Here is a 21,671-nt window from a genome sequence, read left to right on the forward strand (position 1 = left end):
AGGGACTAGTCTACCGATATGTGGTGATGTTCTGGGTCTCCTGTAGAGTCTCGGGAGCTACGGCCGATGGGTCTACCACCGTAAGAAGATAGAGGTCAGATGTTTTTGACCTCAGATTATATCCAGATAGCCTCAGTGAGGTTCAGGGACTAGTCTACCGATATTTGGAAATGCTCTGGGTCTTCTGTGGAGTCCCGGGAGCTACGCTTGAAGTGTCTACAGCCGTAACAAGGCAGAGGTCGATGGTTTTTGACCTTAGATCATATCCAGATAGACTCAGAGAGGTTCAGGGACTAGTCTACCGATATGTGGAGATGTTCTGGGTCTTCTATAGAGCCCCGAGAGTTACGACCGACGGGTCTACCGCCGTAACAAAGCAGAGGTCGATGCTTTTTTACCTTAGATAATATCCAGATAGCCTCAGGGAGGTTCAGGGACTAGTCTACCGATGTGTGGTGATGTTCTGGGTCTTCTGTAGAGTCCCGGGAATTACGGTCAATGGGTCTACCGCCGTAGCATGGCTCAGGTCGGTGTTTTTTGACCTCAGATCATATCCAGATAGCCTCAGGAAGATTAAGGGACTAGTCTACCGATGTGTGGTGATGTTCTGGGTCTTCTGTAGAGTCCCAGGAGTTACGGTCAATGGGTCTACCACCGAAATAAGGCAGAGGTCACTGGATTATGATCTTAGATCATATCCGGATAGCCTCAGGACGGTTCAGGGACTAGTCTACCGATGTGTTATGATCTTTTGGGTCTTCTGTAGAGTCCCAGAAGTAACGGCCCTGAGGCTATTCGGATATGATCTGAGATCAAAAACCACAGACATATATCTTGTTACGGAGGTAGACCCATCGGCAGTAACTCCCGGGATCTTACAAGAGAATTATCACATCGGTAGACTAGCCCCAGAACCTCCCTGAGGCTATCCGGATATGATCTGAGGTCAAAAACCTCCGACCTCTATCTTGTTACGGTGGTAGACCCAACGGCCGTAGCTCCCGAAATCTTACAAAACACCCAGAACATCACCACATATCGGTAGACTAGTTACGGCTGTATATTCATTGACCGTTACTCCCGGGACTCTACAGAAGACCAGGAATATTACCACACATCGGTAGACTAGTCCCTGAACCTCCCTGAGGCTATCTGAATATGATCTGAGGTCGAAAACTTCCGACCTCTATCTTGTTACGGTGGTAGACCCATCGGCCGTACTTCCCGGGACTTAACAGGAGACCCAAAACATCACCATATATAGGTAGACTAGTCCCTGAACCTCCCTGAGTCTATCTGGATATAATCTAAGGCCAAAAACCATCGACCTCTGCCTTATTACGGCGGTAGACCCTTCTGGCGTAGCTCTCAAGACTCCACAGAAGACCCAGAACATTTCCACATATCGGTAGACTAGTCCCTGAACCTCCCTGAGGCTATCTGGATATGATCTGAGGTCAAAAAACACCGACCTCTGCAGTGTTACGGCGGTAGACCCATCGGTCGTACCTCCCGGGACTCTACAGAAGACCCAGAACATCACCACACATCGGTAAACTAGTCCCTGAACCTCCCTGAGGCTATCCGGATATGATCTGAGGTCTAAAACTATCGACCTCTGCCGTGTTACGGCGGTAGACCCATCGGACGTACCTCCCGGGACTCTACAGAAGACCCAGAACATCACCACATACTGGTAAACTAGTCCCTGAACCTCCCTGAGGCTATCCGGATATGATCTGAGGTCTAAAACTACCGACCTCTGCCGTGTTACGGCGGTAGACCCATCGGACGTACCTCCCGGGACTCTACAGAAGACCCAGAACATCACCACATATCGGTAGACTAGTCCCTGAACCTCCCTGAGTCTATCTGGATATAATCCAAGGCCAAAAACCATCGACCTCTGCCTTATTACGGCGGTAGACCCTTCAGGCGTAGCTCTCGGGACTCCACAGAAGACCCAGAACATTTCCACATATCGGTAGACTAGTCCCTGAACCTCCCTGAGGCTATCTGGATATGATCTAAGGTCAAAAAACACCGACCTCTGCCGTGTTACGGCGGTAGACCCATCGGTCGTACCTCCCGGGACTCTACAGAAGACCCAGAACATCACCACATATCGGTAGACTAGTCCCTGAACCTCACTGAGGCTATCTGGATATTATCTAAGGTCAAAAACTATCGACATCTGCTTTGTTACGGCGGTAGACCCGTCGGTCGTAACTCCCGGGACTCTATAGAAGACCCAGAACATCTCCACATATCGGTAGACTAGTCCCTGAACCTCCCTGAGTCTATCTGGATATAATCTAAGGCCAAAAACAATCGACCTCTGCCTTATTACGGCGGTAGACCCTTCAGGCGTAGCTCTCGGGACTCCACAGAAGACCCAGAACATTTCCACATATCGGTAGACTAGTCCCTGAACCTCCCTGAGGCTATCTGGATATGATCTGAGGTCAAAAAACACCGACCTCTGCCGTGTTACGGCGGTAGACCCATCGGTCGTACCTCCCGGGACTCTACAGAAGACCCAGAACATCACCACATACCGGTAGACTAGTCCCTGAACCTCCCTGAGGCTATCCGGATATGATCTGAGGTTTAAAACTACCGACCTCTGCCGTGTTACGGCGGTAGACCCATCGGACGTACCTCCCGGGACTCTACAGAAGACCCAGAACATCACCACATATCGGTAGACTAGTCCCTGAACCTCCCTGAGGCTATCCGGATATGATCTGTGGTCAAAAACCACAGTCAAATCGCCTACCTCATACTTGTACGGCGTTGAACACATAGGCCTTAACTTGACGAAGTTTCAGATGATCTAGAACATCGTAAACCATGTAAATTTGGTGTAGCTGTATAGCTGACTTCATAACGATTCCAAAACACTATAAATTTGTATAGTTTAGTTGATTTTTTATAAAAATATAGCCCATGTCTCCCATATAGCCAAAATCCCATAAGCCCTGTACCTCGCATATGCAACTCTTGCGACAAAACCGAATCAGGTGGAATGACTCGTATATGCAAAGTTGCATATGCGAGGCGCTCTTATACGAGGTTTAACTGTAATTACTCTAATTGCTCGCCGACTTTTAACTGACCTTTTCCCCCACCCCACTTCTCGTTCGTTTCAGCAGCCCTCTGGCAGGTTCCCCTAGTGGTCGCCCGAAGATGCTACATCTGTGGGGAAGGTGCCGAGGCCCCGTTCCGGACGACAATGATGGCGACGACGGGGACGGCCGCGGCGGTGCCCCGGATTGCACCAACCTGCGAGGACTTTGAGCGCGACCGGGACGAGATGGAGCAGTACGAGCACGAGTGTCCACCGTCGTACACCAGCTGTCTGACCCAGGTCGATGGTGAGTAGCTCGTTTCCCGATGGGAGGTTCTTGGGGAATGTCCGTCCTGAGATAGATGTTCAAACACACCGTGATGTTAATGAGTTGTGTAAATATGATATCTAACTGGGTCATTTTCCCCCAAAAAAACGAAACTTTGTCCGAAAGGTGTTGGTCCCTGATTATGATCCATTGTTTGTGACGGAGTGACAATTCGACCCCTTTTATTTTTTAACATTAAAAAAGTGTTTTTAAATAAATTGCAACTTAAAATGGTGATTTGGAAATTTGGTTTCAAAAGAACTTTTAGGTGAAATAGGATGCCCGATTCGGTGCCTTTTTTTAGAAACTCATCTGTTAAAAATCTTGGGACAAGTCACTACAAAAAAAAAAAATACGAAGCTGCAATCACCCAAAAGAGCCAAACATATTCTCATCTCAAACTAAAATTTTCATTATAAAAATTCGTGCATTTTTTAATTTTGTTCGGTTATTGCCATTACAGAGAAGACAAGTCAACCCTTGATTTCTTACCAGAGTGCGGAAAATTTTCTTTGTATCGGCTATATTTGAATAATGTAGTGTAATCGACAACGGCCAACATTTTCGAAACTTTTATTTTTAGTAAAATCGTGATAATTCGTGATGGTTTCAAGTTACAAGCAACCTCATAGATTGGCTCTATAGAATTTGGAATTTTTTGTCTAGATTAGTAAAAAACCCATTCTGCATCATAAGTGTTTTTCCCAATGAAAGCTCCAAGCAATTTTGCGGAAAGGCCAAATGAAATGGGCATGTGAATATTCGAAAATCTGTATCTTGTGAAGGGATGCTCTGATCGATTTGTTGTCTTCGACAAAGTTGTAAGTTGTGATTACAACATTTCACAAACAATGAAACACTGAAAAATAATTTCGCTATTTTTGCATATGACTTCACTAAAAGTTAAACTTCCAAAAAACATGTTGTTTTTATTTTCGTTTTTTAGTATGTTGAATAGGTTTCTTTTGCACTAGAGTTAAGAATGGTGCAAAATCTGAAACCGAAATTATTGTGATTTTTGGGAAACATTTTCTTTTGTAAATTTGATTTTTCATCTATGAAATTTTGTTTGACAATATTACCGTTTTTTTTTAAATCACACTTCTTATAAATGCATTACTCCGATACCGTAAAACGGGGTGACTTTGATAGCAAAATAAGGAATACAAATTAAATAAGTATGGAATGCTCTGGAATCATACTGACCATAGTAGAGAAATGTTTCAAAAAAATAATTAAAAGTTAGTTGTCCCGCCCGTGTGGATCAATCGGACCGCGCACTGGACTCACAATTCAGAGGTCGCCGGTTCGAATCCCGCGGCGGGCGCTCTAAAATTCTTTGTGTAAATATGGGTATTCGGCGCCGTCGCTCCGTGCCATACTTTCATACACTTAGGAGCCCAGGGCGGCGAAGTCCTTGTAGATCAAAAGGAAGACACTAGTGGTTGGCAGGGATGGTATTGTCTCGTTTCCTCGCCGATGGCGAGGGCTTTTAGATATCATCCCTCGCTCAAATCATCAAATTGTCGGCGTTCTCCCAAAACTGCATCAAGAGAGCGAAACGAAAACGACGCCGATGAAATAGCGAGCAACGAACAAACCGATGCGTAAGACGGAAAAAAATCTCTCACACAGCCAGTCCCCTCGCTCAAAAAGCAAGAGAAAGAGCAATCGTGAAATTCTCTCGCCCGTAAGCCCTGTAGAAATGAGTTCATTTGTGTGCGTGAGCTCCAGTGTATGTATACAGCAATTTCGTGTGCGTGCCTCTCCGGTTGGAAGGATAGTTCCATCGGAGCCAGCGAGAGGGTATTTCTCGTCGATGTGATGGGCTTTCGATATTCGCGATAGCAAGCCGACCATCACTCGGCTGCGAAAGAGAAGAGAAATTTTAAGAGACGAGGAACGCACCAAAATATGCATCAATGATAGTGCGATGGTGATGGTTTACCTACCCTGGTGGTTGGTACTAGCAATGGTGGCCGACAGCTATAAAGTCAACTTCGTTTTTTTAGTTAATAAATGATGATTGATGAATAGCAATATTTTAACCTTCCCTTGGCATTAAAAAAATCACACATAAGGTATTGGGGTCCTTTTCGACCCCAAACTTTAAAAAATCGTCAAAAAAACAGTTTTTGACCGATTCCGGTTCTTATGGTCACAAATGAAAGCTTAAAACGTCCCCTTTCCGAAACCGACATGGAAAACCGGATTTGGTCACTGTGGCCATCGGGAATCGGCTACAACCGAAAAAGGACCTTTTTGAGACCCCAACTTTGACGACCTGTATCTCCGGCAAATTTTAACCAATCAGGATGCTCCGGGTTGCATTCGACAGGTATTTACCTGTACTTTGACCACAAATATTAATATCAGGGCCAGGTGACCTACCGGTTCTGGAAATCCGGAACATAAAACATAAAACTTACTAAAAACACAATACACGATTGCCAGAACCACTCTGGAGTGTTAGTGGCCACTTCCGGGTAACCTGGAACCGGTTCCCGGGTATCCGATAAACGGCCAACTTGACTTTTTTTGGTGAAAACCCATCATGTTGCACATCAAACTCCATGAAATTGAAAGATTTGTCCATCTCTGATAATGCCGTTGTTCACTAAGCCATCCTGGACAATCTGGAACCGGTTACCGGTGGCCCCTTGGGGACACTTCCGGAATATGAGAGAAACCCTATCATCCGACATATCAAACTTCATGGAATTGAAAGATATGTCAATCTACGGTCATGCCATTGTTCGCTGACGCATTCTGGCCAATCCGGAGCCGGTTACCGGTGGCCCCATGGGGACATTTCCGGATTATGAGAGAAACCCTATCATCCGACATATCAAACTTCATGAAATTGAAAAATGTGTCAATCTTGATAAGTCGGATGATAGGATTTCTCTCATATTCCGGAAGTGTCCCTAAGGGGCCACCGGTAACCGGTTCCAAATTGGCAAGGATGGGTCAGCAAACAACGGCATGACCGTGAATTGACATATCTTTCAATTTCATGAAGTTTGACATGTCGGATGATAGGGTTTCTCTCATATTCCGGAAGTGTCTTCAAGGGGCCACTGGTAACCGGTTCCAGATTGGCCAGAATAGATCAGCGAGCAACGGCATGACCGTAGAATGACATATCTTTCAATTTCATGAAGTTTGATATGTCTAATGATTGGGTTTCTCTCATATTCCGGGAATGTCCCCAAAGGGCACCGAGAACCAGTTCCAGAATGAGCAGAATGGATCAGGGAACAACGGCATAACCGTAGATTGACATATCTTTCAATTTCATGAAGTTTGATATGTCGGATGATAGGGTTTCTCTCATTTTCCAGAAATGTCCCCAAGGGGCCACCGGTAACCAGCTCCAGATTGGCCAAAATGCGTCAGCGAACAATGGCATGACCGTAGATTGACATATCTTTCAATTCCATGAAGTTTGATATGTCGGATGATAGGGTTTCTCTCATATTCCGGAAGTGTCCCCAAGGGGCCACCAGTAACCGGTTCCAGATTGTCCAGGATGGCTTAGTGAACAACGGCATTACCATAGATTGACACATTTTTCAATTTCATGAAGTTTGATATGTCGGATGATAGGGTTTCTCTCATAATCCGGAAATGTCCCCATGGGGCCACCGGTAACCGGCTCCAGATTGGCCAGAATGCGTCAGCGAACAATGGCATGACCGTAGATTGACATATCTTTCAATTCCATGAAGTTTGATATGTCGGATGATAGGGTTTCTCTCATATTCCGGAAGTGTCCCCAAGGGGCCACCGGTAACCGGTTCCAGATTGGCCAGGATGGCTCAGTGAACAACGGCATTATCAAAGATGGACATATCTTTCAATTTCATGGAGTCTGATGTGCAACATGATGGGTTTTCACCAAAAAAGTCAAGTTGGCCGTTTATCGGATACCCGGGAACCGGTTCCAGGTTACCCGGAAGTGGCCACTAACACTCCAGAGTGGTTCTGGCAATCGTGTATTGTGTTTTTAGTAAGTTTTATGGATCAATTTCAACTATCATGAGAGTATTGGTATCACATATATGTGAAAAACAGTAAAACATGAACTTTTCGGATGTTCCGGATTTTCGGAACCGGTAGGTCACCTGGCCCTGATATTAATATTTGTGGTCAAAGTACAGGTAAATACCTGTCGAATGCAACCCGGAGCATCCTGATTGGTTGAAATTTGCCGGAGATACAGGTCGTCAAAGTTGGGGTCTCAAAAAGGTCCTTTTTCGGTTGTAGCCGATTCCCGGTGGCCACAGTGACCAAATCCGGTTTTTCAGGTCGGTTTCGGAAAGGGGACGTTCTTAGCTTTCATTTGTGACCATAAGAACCGGAATCGGTCAAAAACTGGTTTTTTGACGATTTTTTAAAGTTTGGGGTCGAAAAGGACCCCAATTCCTTTAAAGTAACTTTTTTTATGGACGCTCCCCTAGGGTTCGTCCAAGGTTTGTTTGTTTTGTGAAATGTGTACTTATATTATAAATTTAATGTCAGAAAATTTCAAAGCTTTAGCATGTATATAGCAAAAGTTATGGCAAATTTAATTTTCAAAAAGGCCGAAAAGGACCCCAATACCGTAGGAAGGTTAATATTCTCAAAATGTCATGATTTTCTCAAAAAAGCGAAAGCGAAATGCATTTTCGGGTTTTTTGGACAATTTTCCAATAGGAGAAGTTGAAGTTAGTTTGTAAATAATAAATATTTTGTGTTTTTGAAAAATAACTCAATAAAATCTATAAATTTATAGGCATTTTCATTAGAACACATTACATATAAAGCGTGAAAACTTTTGATTCGTGCTTCGAAATTTGCATTAAATTGCAATATGAATCAATAACTCTGTAAACAAAACTAGTTTTAACAAATTTGAGGCTGAATTGTGGCTTTTTGCAATTTTACCACAAATTTATATAAATTTTGTTAAAAAGCATATAAACTTAGGTCAATAAATACAAAATATTGCTTTTTTTTCTTCAAGAAACTGTATCAGCAACCTTAGCGATGGTAGACTTAACGTAAAAATAGCAAGTGAACATCTTAAATATGATAATAAGAAAAACTATGACTAACAAAGGCACCCCGGAATTCAAAACCACACTTTTCACGCAGCTATTTTTAAGCACCATTGATTTTTCCTTTCAAAAATAGTGGATGGACCTTGTGTGGTCTACCTTAGTACATGTTTTAAAAATACTAATCTTGAGGAAACCCTCAACAGTTAGAAAATATCCCAAAAATAAATTGAAATCCTATCAATGGCACCCCGTTTTACGGTACTAATTTTTGCACCATTTCTAACTCTACACGTTTTTGAAAATCGTACCATGGCATTTGAACACTTTGTTCGTGGTTCCCAATTTCATGAACGGGTGCTCACGATTTTGGGAACTCTTTTTTCTCCGTGTAGCGCCAAATATAAATGGTATATTGACAGATTTTGAATTAAAAATTTTGCACCACTTTCTGACAAAAAAAAAAGATAAGAAGACATTATTTAATGTTTAAAGAAACTGTATAAAGTCGATTAAAGTTAATGTCTAAACATTTTGGACTCACACTGTAATTCACCCTAATAAATGAAGGCATTTTAAAAGCATACTTCCAGGTACGGAATGAATTATCGTAAAGCTAGCTTTAAACGACATCAAGTGTTTCTATTAGCTCAGCCATAGGAGAAGAAGCTTAAGTCATGAGATTAACCTTCTCGGCAGCATAATCTACCTCTTGTTATGGCAACGAATTTTCGGTTTTAGTGAAGAAATATAGTCAACGTATCGGCAGTCACTTCTTGATAGAAAACTAATTATAATAATTCCCTTGACCTGGAGGCAACGCTGAATGTGTCTGCTTCGCATGCAGCTCTAAAATAAGAAGCAAAGTTTCCAAAGTATTGTCCCTAATTAGCAAAGTATACCTGTTTCGGACAGCGATCGGAACCCGGCCAGATGCAATTATCTGTACTTTGAATAATTAATTTCCCCAGCTTGCATTCAGGGACAGAAACTTCTCTTCCCAAAGTCCTGCCGTAGACATTATTATGTATCGAATAATTAAAAATGAATTGACTTGTTTGGAAATTCAAAAAGGGGGACACTTCTCGGAAAATCTAATGAGAAAATGGCACGCTGCAAACGCCAACCATAAGATTGTAAAATTTTCCCAACAACAACGCAAACTATGCGGTTATGAAAGACGAGTTTCCTCAGTCCGCTTGCTCCGCGGGGAAAACCCAAAAAGAGAAAACCCCGAACGGCTGGCCATCATTATCATTCGAGCGGCTCTTCAATACAACCAGAGAGAGAGGGGGAGGGGTGGTGAAATAGGAAAAGGATTGCCCGAAGGCAGCCATCCGCACCAAGTACTTTCGGGGTTGGGGAAATATCATTAAAATTAAATTCATGGCGGAAAGTGGATTGCGGGGGCTCTCTTTTTCCTCGATTTCTGTCCGTCGCAATGGGCAGGCATTTCTTTAAAAAGCACTACTTCGAGAATTAGTGGATGAACGAACGCTCTAGTGTGCGTAATAATGGGACGCTGTCACAGACAACGAAATGTTGTTTTTTTTTTGAGTAAAAGTCTTTATTACAAACGTTTATTACGACGATGACCTGTTGTCAGTCTAAGCGGACATTGGATTGCAAAAATTTCACCAAAATACAAAAAATATATAATTTCTTAAGAATGTGAAAACAACGAAGAGAATTGATTTTAAATTTCAAACAGTTTTTGCTACGTTTATTTCAAATTGCAGTTTGTTTATTATGAACACAAATATTTTTTTTCTAATTAGTACAATTTCACACGTTTCAATGTGAGTGAAACTATTGAATATCGTCCAAATTTTCATTAAAATTTTTTGGAAATGTTTATGAAACGTTCTAATTTGACTTTGTTAGAAATCTGTAATAATAGCAAAAATATAAGTACTCCACATTATTTAACTAGAGGCTGGAGGACAACTTTTTTTTTCAATATTTCCATCGGCCTAATTTTAAGTTACACTTTTTTAAAGATAAAATTACGCCGTCCTAAAAATTGCCCGAAAATCAAGGAGCCAAAAATTATATTTTCGAAAAACCTCAATATTTCTATGATATTTTTAGTGCAATCAGCTAAAATCAGTTTAAATTGTTTTCCTTGCGATTGCAAACCGACTGTGCGACTGAATTATACATTTTTTTTTTATTTAAATGTTGAAATTATTATATTTTTCCCCCCCGGATTTGGATTTTATGTTTTTTTTCAGCATTACTTTTAGGGGTTAATTTTTGCAAAAAAAAAGTTTAAAAACCTAATCCAATTCAATACTTCGAAAATATATATTGCTAAAAGTATGTTATATTTCTCAAAAAAATAGGGAGCAGATTTTTTTTCGTAAGCATAAATATTAGGGTGGTCCAAATCCGGGCTTTATCGGGGCTAACACCCCTGTAATCGAAGATTGTCCCATCACCAGGATAAATTCCAAATTTGAGCTTATCTGACCACGGAAACTCCTCCCTCTAATCACTTGAAGTTTGTATGAGAAAAATCCTCAAAATGTATGGAGAAAAGCAACAGTTTCAGTTTTTTACCTGTGGAGGGCACAATAATCGTCTAACCTTTATCAATTCTCAGATGTAGGACCTTCATTAAATTTAGAACAACTTTCCCCAAGACACCATATTTTTGAGATTTTTTGCTGAAAAGTTATTAGCTTCCAAAAAGGATCATTTCAAAATTGAAATAAATCCAGTGACAATTTTTCAAACATAATCCACAGACAAAATCGACGCTGTCGTGCTAACTTGTGGTACGATGATTTTTGACGTTCCGAGAAAAACGCGTTTTAATGTTTGACCTTGAATAAACAAAAACGAGAGCACGCAATGTAAATAATAACAAACACGTTTTGTTTGACTGATCATTCTGTGCATTGTCCTGAAGTTTGGTTAAATTTGGTTGCCGTAGTCCCGAGTTATAATTAAAAATGTTTACGGTAGTCGAGCTCGTACCTGTGTCAAACGTGTTCTAACCTGAAATCCCGTTGACCAAATGTCGCACGTACATCAATTTTCAGGCTGTGTCAAGATAGCTCGACATGATTGAAACTTCTTTTATATGAAAAGTGACAAAAAGCACGGAAATTTTTCGGTTTTTATCAAATGTTTCAGGATTGAAATCTAATTTTGGGGGTCGAAATGTGAGGCAGTGTGAGCTGCACAAAGTGGCGTTCTTAACTCAATTTTTCCAAAAATCGACTTTCAACAAGTTATCACGACAGTGACGAAATCAAAATATTCGAATCTTATTTGCAACACTACTTTGTTAATTTTTAAATTTTAATCATACATTATTTTCGACCCACAACTGCTTTAAAACTAATAAATAGTCCGCTGTAGAGCGAGAAGCCTTTCCAACTTGTCTAAAAACAATGGAGATCTAACAACCATATCAAATGTTATGAGTAGGGGAGAGTGGGGAGACTTGATCCCAAGCCTGTATCTCGTCAGCATGTGGGTAAAACAATTAGCTTTGTTCTAGAAAGTTGTGCGAAATTAACTAAAACTCATTGTAGAAAACAAAGAAAAAAATCAAAAATGTTTAGATTGAGTTACACACATTTTTCTTAAACGAGCTGCAAAAAACTTCCATGAAATCTTTTTTTCTTTGTTTTGAAATGTATAGAAAACACTCAAAAATTATTCACAAAAATATTGTTTATACATGAATTGTTTGATAAACTTATAAACTCCAAAACCCTTACGCATTTGATGTTAAATTTATCGTCATACTATTTTTACAATCAATTATTTAAAAAAGTGCCTTTAGGAAGACTTGATCCCTGCATTTTTACAGTCACTGGAATCAGCCTCAAGATTAATTAATTGGGCTGGGTTTTCATACATAGTTTCCTTTAGTACAGTTGTACATAACTTACTGCAGTTAGAAACTTTTTTCAAAAGTTTTGTAAACAAAAATTTCCAGCTTTTGTAAACATGCAATTTTGATCTAAAAAATAATATTTTAAGTTTTTAAATATTTTAAATACTAAACTTGTTATATTTTGAACACAAACGTACAGGTTTAATGTAAAATTGCTGTAACTTATAGAAAATAAAAAGTTTGGATGAATAAAAAACATTTTGCTTAAGATTTCTTAAAAATGTTGAAAGGGGGATCAAGTTACCCCTAACATTTTTAAAATGCCGGTTTAAAATATTTTTTTAAAACGCTTGGCATGATTCGAAGAGTTCATCTGATGAAATACCCTTATTAGCCAAACATATATGAATGTTTAAGCTTTCAATTCATGCAAAAAGTTGATAGCATTGTGAGAAATTGACAGAGTTATGTGCGATACAAAAAAGGGGATCAAGTCTCCCCACTCTACCCTATGTGAAGTTTAACTTTGTATTTGTATTTTATCATTTTTGGGGTGGATATTGCTTTTTTAGAAAAAAAAAAGTTTATCAATATGAGGAAGGCATGAGGAAATGTTCTTTTTTTTTTTTGAAAGTTCACTCAATTTTGCAAAATGTTTCATGTGGGTCGTTACAGATTCGAAAAGTTATTAGATTTTATGAAAACTGAACGATTTTTGCGGTAGTTTTTGAACAGATTTTAAACATTTTTTTTGCAAAAGATACGTTTTTTCAGAAATTTTACTAAGTACAAACTAATCTAATCTAATCTAGTACACAAGTGCAGCAAACGGGTAGATTACGCCCTGTCTTGTCAATATAAATGTTTGTAGGGCGTCATCCATAAAGTATGTCACGCTCTAGGGGGGAGGGGGGGTCTGAGCAAGTGTGACATTGCGTGTTGTAAGTATAGGAAAAGCGTGACAAAGGGGGGGAAGGGGGGGGGGGGGTAAATTTTGGCTGATTTCAGCGTGACGTACTTTATGGATGAAGCCTAGTACATTTTATCATCTCCGAGCTGTAGTACACTCCAGCCAGGGCAGGCCTACTGCGTTGCATTAACCGCAGAGAGCGTTCTGTGAACGGATCACATTTCACCGAATCTACAGAGAAGGAAGGATACGTGGACATACCGTACCAAATGCTCAGCATCAGTTTTGATGTGGTCTGTGTTTCTGTAAGTGTTTGATTTGACTATATTTGGGGGAAAGGTAGGATAAATCTAGAGTTTTTTTAAAGTTCCTATTAACTATTGTATTTCATATAGTTATAGGACCTATTTAAAAAAAACTCCTCCACTTGCCTGTGTCCGGGCAATTGCTCTCGAGCTAAATTGAAAACCGCGCGCGTTTCAGGTTCCTACTCTTTTCCGTAAAGCGTAGAAGTAACGGTTATGATAGTAGTACCTGGTAGGTACTACTGCCGTTTGAAATACTAGCACAACCATCACGACAGCGAGTTGTAAACATTGCCCCTCGGGGGATGATGGTTTCAAGTCCGGCCCGGCCTCTTGACAAGATTGAAGAAGTGCACTTGAGTTGACTGGTTGAAACGTCGACGACGACGACGCACCACCTTCGCTTGGGATCAAACCCAGGTTGGTTCCGCTAATGGTGGCCATCCCTCCGAGGTTGTTCCTGCGGAAGTACTTTCGAGATAATTGGAGAGCATGGCGGCAAAAATTAGTGGAAAGTATCTCTCATTATGGTGAGATGAAAAGATGACTTCGCTGGAGCCAGGTTGGAACTTGGAGAATTCTGCGAAGACATTTGCTTTGACTTTTGACAACGGTTAAATGACGAGCGTATGATTATTATAATTAATGATTGCGAAACATTTATTGCAGCTCCGCTGCTTGGTCTTTGTTGAATTTCAGAATTTGAAGTTAGTTTTAGAGTAATTATCAGGGTTAAAAGTGAATTCCCTTTTCAAATAACTTTTCTTTCAAAAGACATTTTTTTTCCAAATATTAGTCTTGAAGAAGAATTGAGAAAAGAAAGAACTAACTATCGTAGAGATCATACAATTTACACAAAATTTAACTTTTTTCCTTCTCACCCTCTCCACCAGGCGACATGGAGCTGCGCACGTGCGGCGAGAGTCTCTCGATCAACGACTGCAAGAGTGCCAACAAGATCGACTACTGCTACTGCAACGATGACCTGTGCAACAGGCTCACGCGGACCCAGATCCGGCGGGAGATCGAAGAAGCGCAACGAGTTGGCCACTCGCTGCACCTGAAGCAGCAGCAGCACGAGCCCAACAACAGCGACGACGAAGATCTGTCCGAGTCGTCCGGCCAGGATCCGGAATCGCACGAGAAGCACCAGCACCACGCCCGCGGACAGATTCCGGTGGGTTCGGGTCACTTGGGTGGTGCGACGACCCAGATCATGGTGACGCTGAAGCCGATTCCGACCACCGAGCGGAGGAACGACTCTCGGGCGGGCGAGAATGAGACGTTCAGCAGTGGGGGGCGGAGTTGGTGGCCGGTGGAATCGGTTAGTTTGGTGGTGCTGTTGGTGGGTGCGTCACTGCGGCGATTACAGGGGTTGGTGGTTGTTTAAAAACATTGGGAGAGAGATAGGTTTTTGTTTTGGTAGAATGATTCGAGAAAAAAGTTTCCAAGGTGAGAAATACTTTTAGTGAAATTGGTTGGATATTTTTTTTAATTATTTCTTTAGAAATGACAATAACACGTCGAATTTGGGAGGCAGGAAATCTTAGTCGCTTTTAATTTTTGCAATTGAAATTTAATGAATCCAATGATATTGGAAAACAAGCTCCTTGAATATCCAAATGACCTCACTGGAAACATTTTTAACAAACATTAATCGATGCAATAGGTTGTTTCATCACAGAACACAGCAAAATATCTTCATGCAAAAGTTAGCAACTTTTTTTTCGAGAAATCTTTTGTGATAGTTTGAACATCGTTTCATTCTTTCAAACTTTAGCAGTTATTTAACATTGGGACGTCCAACGCACGTTAAACATACACGAACGCCCAAGCCTCTGAAAAAGTTGGAACGGTAAATTCAACTCGCTGGTTTACGGAAATCAGTCAACCAATCGGGTCGATTCTTTATTCCAGCGTTATTCGCTGTCTAGATGATCTTAAAAATTTGCAGAATTCGATTTGATCAAATCTGTAATTTTTGCTAGAGACCATCCATAAGCCACGTGGATAGTTTTTCAAAAATATCATATCTTCAAGCTTTTGGACGCGTTGGAAAACTCTTTTCATAACTCATTCAACGATAAATAACACTTAATTGCTTACAACTTTTGATTGTGTTGATCTTCAATGTTTCCATTGTTCCATTCCATTGTTAGAAAAGTTTTTGTTGCAGTGTGTGGCCGAATGGTTACGCTGTCCGCTTTGTAAGCGGATGATTCTGGGTTCGATTCCCATCTGCTGCAACCTTCCATCGGATGAGGAAGTAAAATGTCGGTCCCGGCCTTGGTTGTTAGGCCTTTAAGTCATTCCAGGTATAGGAGTTGTCTCCATGCCATAGAGCTATCTAAGCCTCATCTCACGCACACTAGCTTACCATTTGTTTTTGCTGTCGGGTACAAATTTTAACCTAAAAACCCTTCGTGTACAAACACGCAATACATGCGCACGTAGATAACTCTATAAGTACAAACAACACACCAAACCAAGCCTACTCCGGTGGAATCGCTGGTGCGGTTGGACTCGCAATCCGAAGGTCGTCAGTTCAAACACTGGGGTGGAAGGTTCCTTGGAGTAGAAAGAGGTTTGGGTGCTCTCCCCATTCAAGCCTTCGGACTCCTAGGTTCGAGCAGAAACTTGCAATAGAGACCACAAAAGACCCGGGGGTCGTTAATGTGAATGGTTTGATTTGAGAAAAGTTTTTGAAATACCCTTATGACAAATTTTCTTACGAAACCCACCCTTTTTACAATTTTTTTTCCGATGTTTTAGATAAAGGGCACTGTTTATAAGTTTTTGTCAGTTTTAGGATATCATTTTTGAAAATTTTAACAATTTTCGTTTTTAGAAAATACTTTATGAGGGACCACTCTAATATTTTTGAAAAGCTGAGAATACTTTGACAATCAGACAAATAGTTTCTGAGATACAGCCTCACAAAGGAATCAAAACGATGAAAACGAGTTTTTGTATACCTAATCAGCCTGTAATTTTAAACTGACGGTATCTCGAAAACTTTTGTTTTTTGTTTTATGTTGAAAAATTATACTTAAGTGAAATTTTTCTGAACTTTCAACAAAAATAATAGCTAATTTTTTTATGTTTGTCTAAAATATCAAATGAGGACATTTATCTGTTTGAAGTCCTTTTAAACTTTTTTACCTGGGTGCTGAAAAGTAAGGACCTACATAGGGAAATGAAATGTTCTGGGAGAAATTTCAAACACCCAAAATCATTTAAATATAAGGTTGAAAAACTTGTAGTTTTTCTTTGGTGCTGGCAATTTTCTTGTACCGAACAAGCACAAACATAGCAAAAACTACCAGATTATTATCAACGACAGTTTTACAATACTTGTGATTGTTATAAGTCTCGTTTTTTGCCAAAATTATTTTAAATTGATTCCAACCTTGTTCTTGCATGATCTTGTTGCTCGATTGGAACCTCGATTTGACAGTTCGATTGAAACCCTGAGAGTGACATTTCGCCTCTCCATATATGCTCTCTAATACTACTTATTACAGAGTCTCGGCCCGAAACTTCAAACACGAACAAAAGCAGCAAACCGAAGATTGGCAATGACGTTTTGGAATTTTGACAGTTTGGAACGCATGAATTACCCCACTATCGGTTTCCTGCACGGGTGATGTGGAAATTGTTGCACATGGCTGAAGTTGGGAATTTTGCAACTTATTTTAATTTATGTTAAATTTCAAAATTTAAACACGAATCTACAGCGAATCGATGTGGAAACTAAAGATACACTAAAGGCACGATGATTTGCTGTGCTATTTTGATCAGAATCGCGATAAAAGTGGTTAAAATTGAAAAATAATAATAAAGCAAATTCTGGTCTAGAATTTAACAAAATGTTGTTTGTTTTGTAAGACCTAATGTTATTGCACAATAATTATAGATTTTTTTTACAAAAAAGTAAATTTTTCGGTTCGTCCACAATCAATCTTATGTTTGTAAACAAACGACGCCATATTGCCAATGTTGTTCGGTAGCTCATATCAGGCCATCGCCGGGGCCCTGACTTATTATAAACAACTCATTTATCAATAAGAAAAAAGTCATGCTTGTGCTTGAACATCCTCCTACTTTGTAGGTGTAAACAAAGTGGGATCATTCAAAAATCACGTTACGCATTCCAGTTTTTTACTGAATAAATAAAAAAATCACTCAGTTTCAACATTAAAAAACGAACCATATTTGACAAATAGGAAATCAATTGTCCTTGACCATCATCGGTTTTAATGAACTCATGACTTATATAAGCCATTTTTGTGGGTATGGAGCCGGTTGCACTCGAGAGTGACATTTTAGAAGGGCGTAAGCTATTTAAATATTTTTGTATTTCGTAATTGAAATAGTGCTGTAGCTCGAAGCCGTTTTATCGTATCAAAAAGTGATCAAAGGCAAACTTATGAGAAATGTGGCGGGCTTTCTGAAAAAAAATCACTTCGATGAGATTTTTCGATACACTCAAACCCCGATGGTTTGACACTAACTGTTGTCAAACGAACGGGGTCACTTTTTAGTTTGACACCCCTTTTACACGGGGTTCACACACACTACCAAACGTTTGTTTTGATAGTGTACGTGAGCGCCGTGTAAAAAGTGACAGTTCGTCACTTTTTAGTTTGACTTTGACCAACCAACGGGGTACAAACTAAAAAAGTGTCAAACGAAAAAGTGACCAACCACCGGGGGTTGAGTGTATTTACGTTGGAAATGGACAAGTTTACAACAACCAAGTTGACATTTGTATGAGGAATTGTTTTGCTGTGTACTGTTTATGATTTCCCCAAAACCCTACCAACTCATCGACGGAATTTTGTTCAACTAAACAGCTCGAACCACAGCGGCGGAAAATGTCTCTTTTCAAAACACGCAAAAACATAACACTGTGATGGTGCTCGATCGAGCTTCAAAAGCAGCAAAACAGAGAAAAACTCGCCAGAAAATGCGGGCGGAAAATGTCCCCAAATATTCCTTTTAGTTTTATGTGAACCCTCTAGAGGGATAGAGGCAAGTGTAACTTGTCCAGTTTGTTTTTTTTTTTCTGAAATGCAGGAAAACCGCAAAATACTCACCATGTTTTCTTCGTATGCCGGAATTGTGAAGAGCAGAAAAGATCACATACTGTGTGTAGGATTATGCTAAGCATTAGTTTAGTGTATAAATAAGTACAACTTGTGCAACTCAACGCTGTAGTTTGTAGGAACGATGACTGTTACCAAGGTCTAAGTAGGACGACATCCGGGCAGACAATTCAATCTGTGTTTCCTTTCTCAAGCATGCTTTATATAGTATTATTATGGTGAAATTAAACGATAATAAAAAGTACGGAATTGCGTTGTTAATTGATTTTTATTTGTACATATGGACTGTAAATATTGTGAATCGAAAGAAAAAAAGATTTTTTATTATTTGGTATGAAGAGTAGAAAGTAAAGTAATAAGAAATAAGACTAAAATATAATATAAAATAAAAAAAACAAAATCGATGCTAAAACTATATGATGTTATTGTCCTCCCCTCTGATAGTGCAAGAAAAGTAATAATGCGAATGCAGATCCAAAGCAACGACAATTCCCACGAATTGCTGTCAAGGCAAAAAAAAAAGTTAGTTTTGTAGAAGCGAAATTCCACTGAATGAAACATTCACAATGAGTGTATAGAATCCCGAAATAAAATAAAAAATGCTGTCTCCAAGTGTAAGTTTATCATTAATCTATCGAAGGTGCGCAAAAAACTAAGTCAAAATTTGTGCACCAACATGAAGCGAAGAAAGCGAGTAAAATGTAAGTTAAATCGACCTTCAAACTTTCCAAAATCGAAGATATTCCCCTGGGAAAAGTGTGTTAAAGTCAGATGAAAAAAAATTTAACTTTAAGTCCACTATGAACAACCCCCTCAGCTGTAATGAAGCTACTTGCCATATCTAGGATGAAACAAACGAAGGGTCAATCAATAAAGTTGACGGAAATGTAATATGGTTCGTTTCGTGATAAATGTTTTGAAGAATCCGGGGCGATCCATAAACCACGCGGTGGAAACTTAAGGTCGGGATTTTTTCTATTGGACAATAACTATAATGAGCTTCTTTAAAATTTTCGACGTGTTTTATGGATGGCCACTAAGTAATTCTTTTGCACGATTATTTTATGTTTTTTTTTATTTTGATGGTACTTTCAGTGGGTCTCGTGGCGCAGGGGTAGCGGCTTCGGCTGCCGATCCCGATGATGCTATGAGACGCGGGTTCGATTCCCGCCTTATCCACTGAGCTTCTATCGGATGGTGAAGTAAAACGTCGGTCCCGGTTTCTCCTGTCTCGTCAGAGGCGCTGGAGCAGAAATCCCACGTTAGAGGAAGGCCATGCCCCGGGGGGCGTAGTGCCAATAGTTTCGTTTCGTTTCGGTACTTTCAGTGTACCGTTTCTATGACAAAAGAAGAAATTTTTTATCATTAAGGCTGGTATGCAGATCGGAAGGAAAGGGGTCATGGAACAGCTTTACGAACAGCAGAACAAAGGAGAGAAAACGATTTCTTGGGGCTTTTCTTCACCCTCTCTGGCTTGCTTTCACTGCCGCTGCTGCCCATTTGATATTTTCTTGAACGGTTCCTTCCAAAGTGCGTATACCGCTTTAATTCGTTCATACAAGTCTTCATACAATTTTGGCAGCTATCCACACAAAAAGGCTATTGTTCAAACATCTGTGTCTGGAGAACGGATTTTCTGATTTTCTGACCGCAGCCACAGAGACCAGCTGAGCAGTTCTCTATGGAATCGGTCTTTTTTCTTTAATTTTAATTTTTGTATTTTTTAATCCGACTGAAACTTTTTTGGTGCCTTCGGTATGCCCAAAGAAGCCATTTTGCATCATTAGTTTGTCCATATAATTTTCCATACAAATTTGGCAGCTGTCCATACAAAAATGATATGTGAAAATTCAAAAATCTGTATCTTTTGAAGGAATTTTTTGATCGATTTGGTGTCTTTGGCAAAGTTGTAGGTATGGATATGGACTACACTGAAAAAAATGATACACGGTAAAAAAAAATTTGGTGATTTTTAATTTAACTTTTTGTCACTAAAACTTGATTTGCAAAAAACACTATTTTTTTTTTTATATGTTTTAGAGGACATCAAATGCCAACTTTTCAGAAATTTCCAGAATGGGCAAAAAATCTTTGACCGAGTTATGATTATTTGAATCAATACAGATTTTTTCAAAAAAATTGAAATATTGGTCGCAAAAATTTTTCAACTTCATTTTTCGATGTAAAATTTGCAATCAAAAAGTACTTTAGTAAATTTTTGATAAAGTGCACCGTTTCCAAGTTATAACCATTGTTAGGTAACTTTTTTGAAAATAGTGGCAGTTTTTCATTTTTTTAAAATAGTGCCCATATTTGCCCACCATTGAAAAAAATATTTTTGAAAAGCTGAGAAAATTCTCTATATTTTGCTTTTTTGGACTTTGTTGATACGACCCTTAGTTGCTGAGATATTACCATGCAAAGGTTAAAAAACAGGAAAATAGTTGTTTTCTAAGTCTCACCCAAACAACCCACCATTTTCTAATGTCGATATCTCAGCAACTATAGATCCGATTTAAAATGTTAAAAGATGAAACATTCGTAAAATTTTCCGGTCCTTTCGAAAAAAATATTTTCAAAAAATTTAAATCAAGACTAACATTTCAAATGGGCGTAATATTGAATGTTTGGTATTGATTCAAAAAGTCATAACTCGGTCAAAGATTTTTTGCCCATTCTGGAAATTTCTGAAAAGTTGAAAAATAAAAAAAATTAAAAAAATTAAAAATAGTGTTTTTTTGCAAATCAAGTTTTAGTGACAAAAAGCTAAATTAAAAATCACCAATTTTTTTTACCGTGTATCATTTTTTTTCAGTGTAGTCCGTATCCATACCTACAACTTTGCCAAAGACACCAAATCGATCAAAAAATTCCTTCAAAAGATACAGATTTTTGAATTTTCACATATCATTTTTGTATGGACAGCTGCCAAATTTGTATGGAAAATTATATGGACAAACTAATGATGCAAAATGGCTTCTTTGGGCATACCGAAGGCACCAAAAAAGTTTCAGCCGGATTAAAAAATACAAAAAAATCGAATGACTAAAATCTC

At 39.4% G+C, this 21,671-nt stretch overlaps 1 protein-coding gene across 4 annotated transcripts in view; it reads left to right on the top strand.

Moving 5' to 3' along the window:
- Positions 1-15,813, top strand: part of LOC119769486 — a 192,736-nt gene extending 176,923 nt beyond the window's left edge. For 2 of the 4 annotated variants that reach the window (XM_038262121.1, XM_038262125.1), the window contains 2 exons: positions 3,153-3,377; positions 14,402-15,813. In XM_038262121.1, coding sequence (XP_038118049.1) covers positions 3,153-3,377; positions 14,402-14,898 — 722 coding nt within the window. In that variant the 3' untranslated portion in view covers positions 14,899-15,813. The remainder of the gene's footprint in view (positions 1-3,152; positions 3,378-14,401) is intronic. The other 2 variants (XM_038262122.1, XM_038262126.1) reach the window with 1 other exon arrangement.
- The last annotated feature ends 5,858 nt before the right edge of the window (positions 15,814-21,671 follow it).

The sequence above is a fragment of the Culex quinquefasciatus genome, chromosome 3 (genome assembly GCF_015732765.1).
Source record: "Culex quinquefasciatus strain JHB chromosome 3, VPISU_Cqui_1.0_pri_paternal, whole genome shotgun sequence".
NCBI classification, from domain to species: Eukaryota; Metazoa; Arthropoda; class Insecta; order Diptera; family Culicidae; genus Culex; species Culex quinquefasciatus.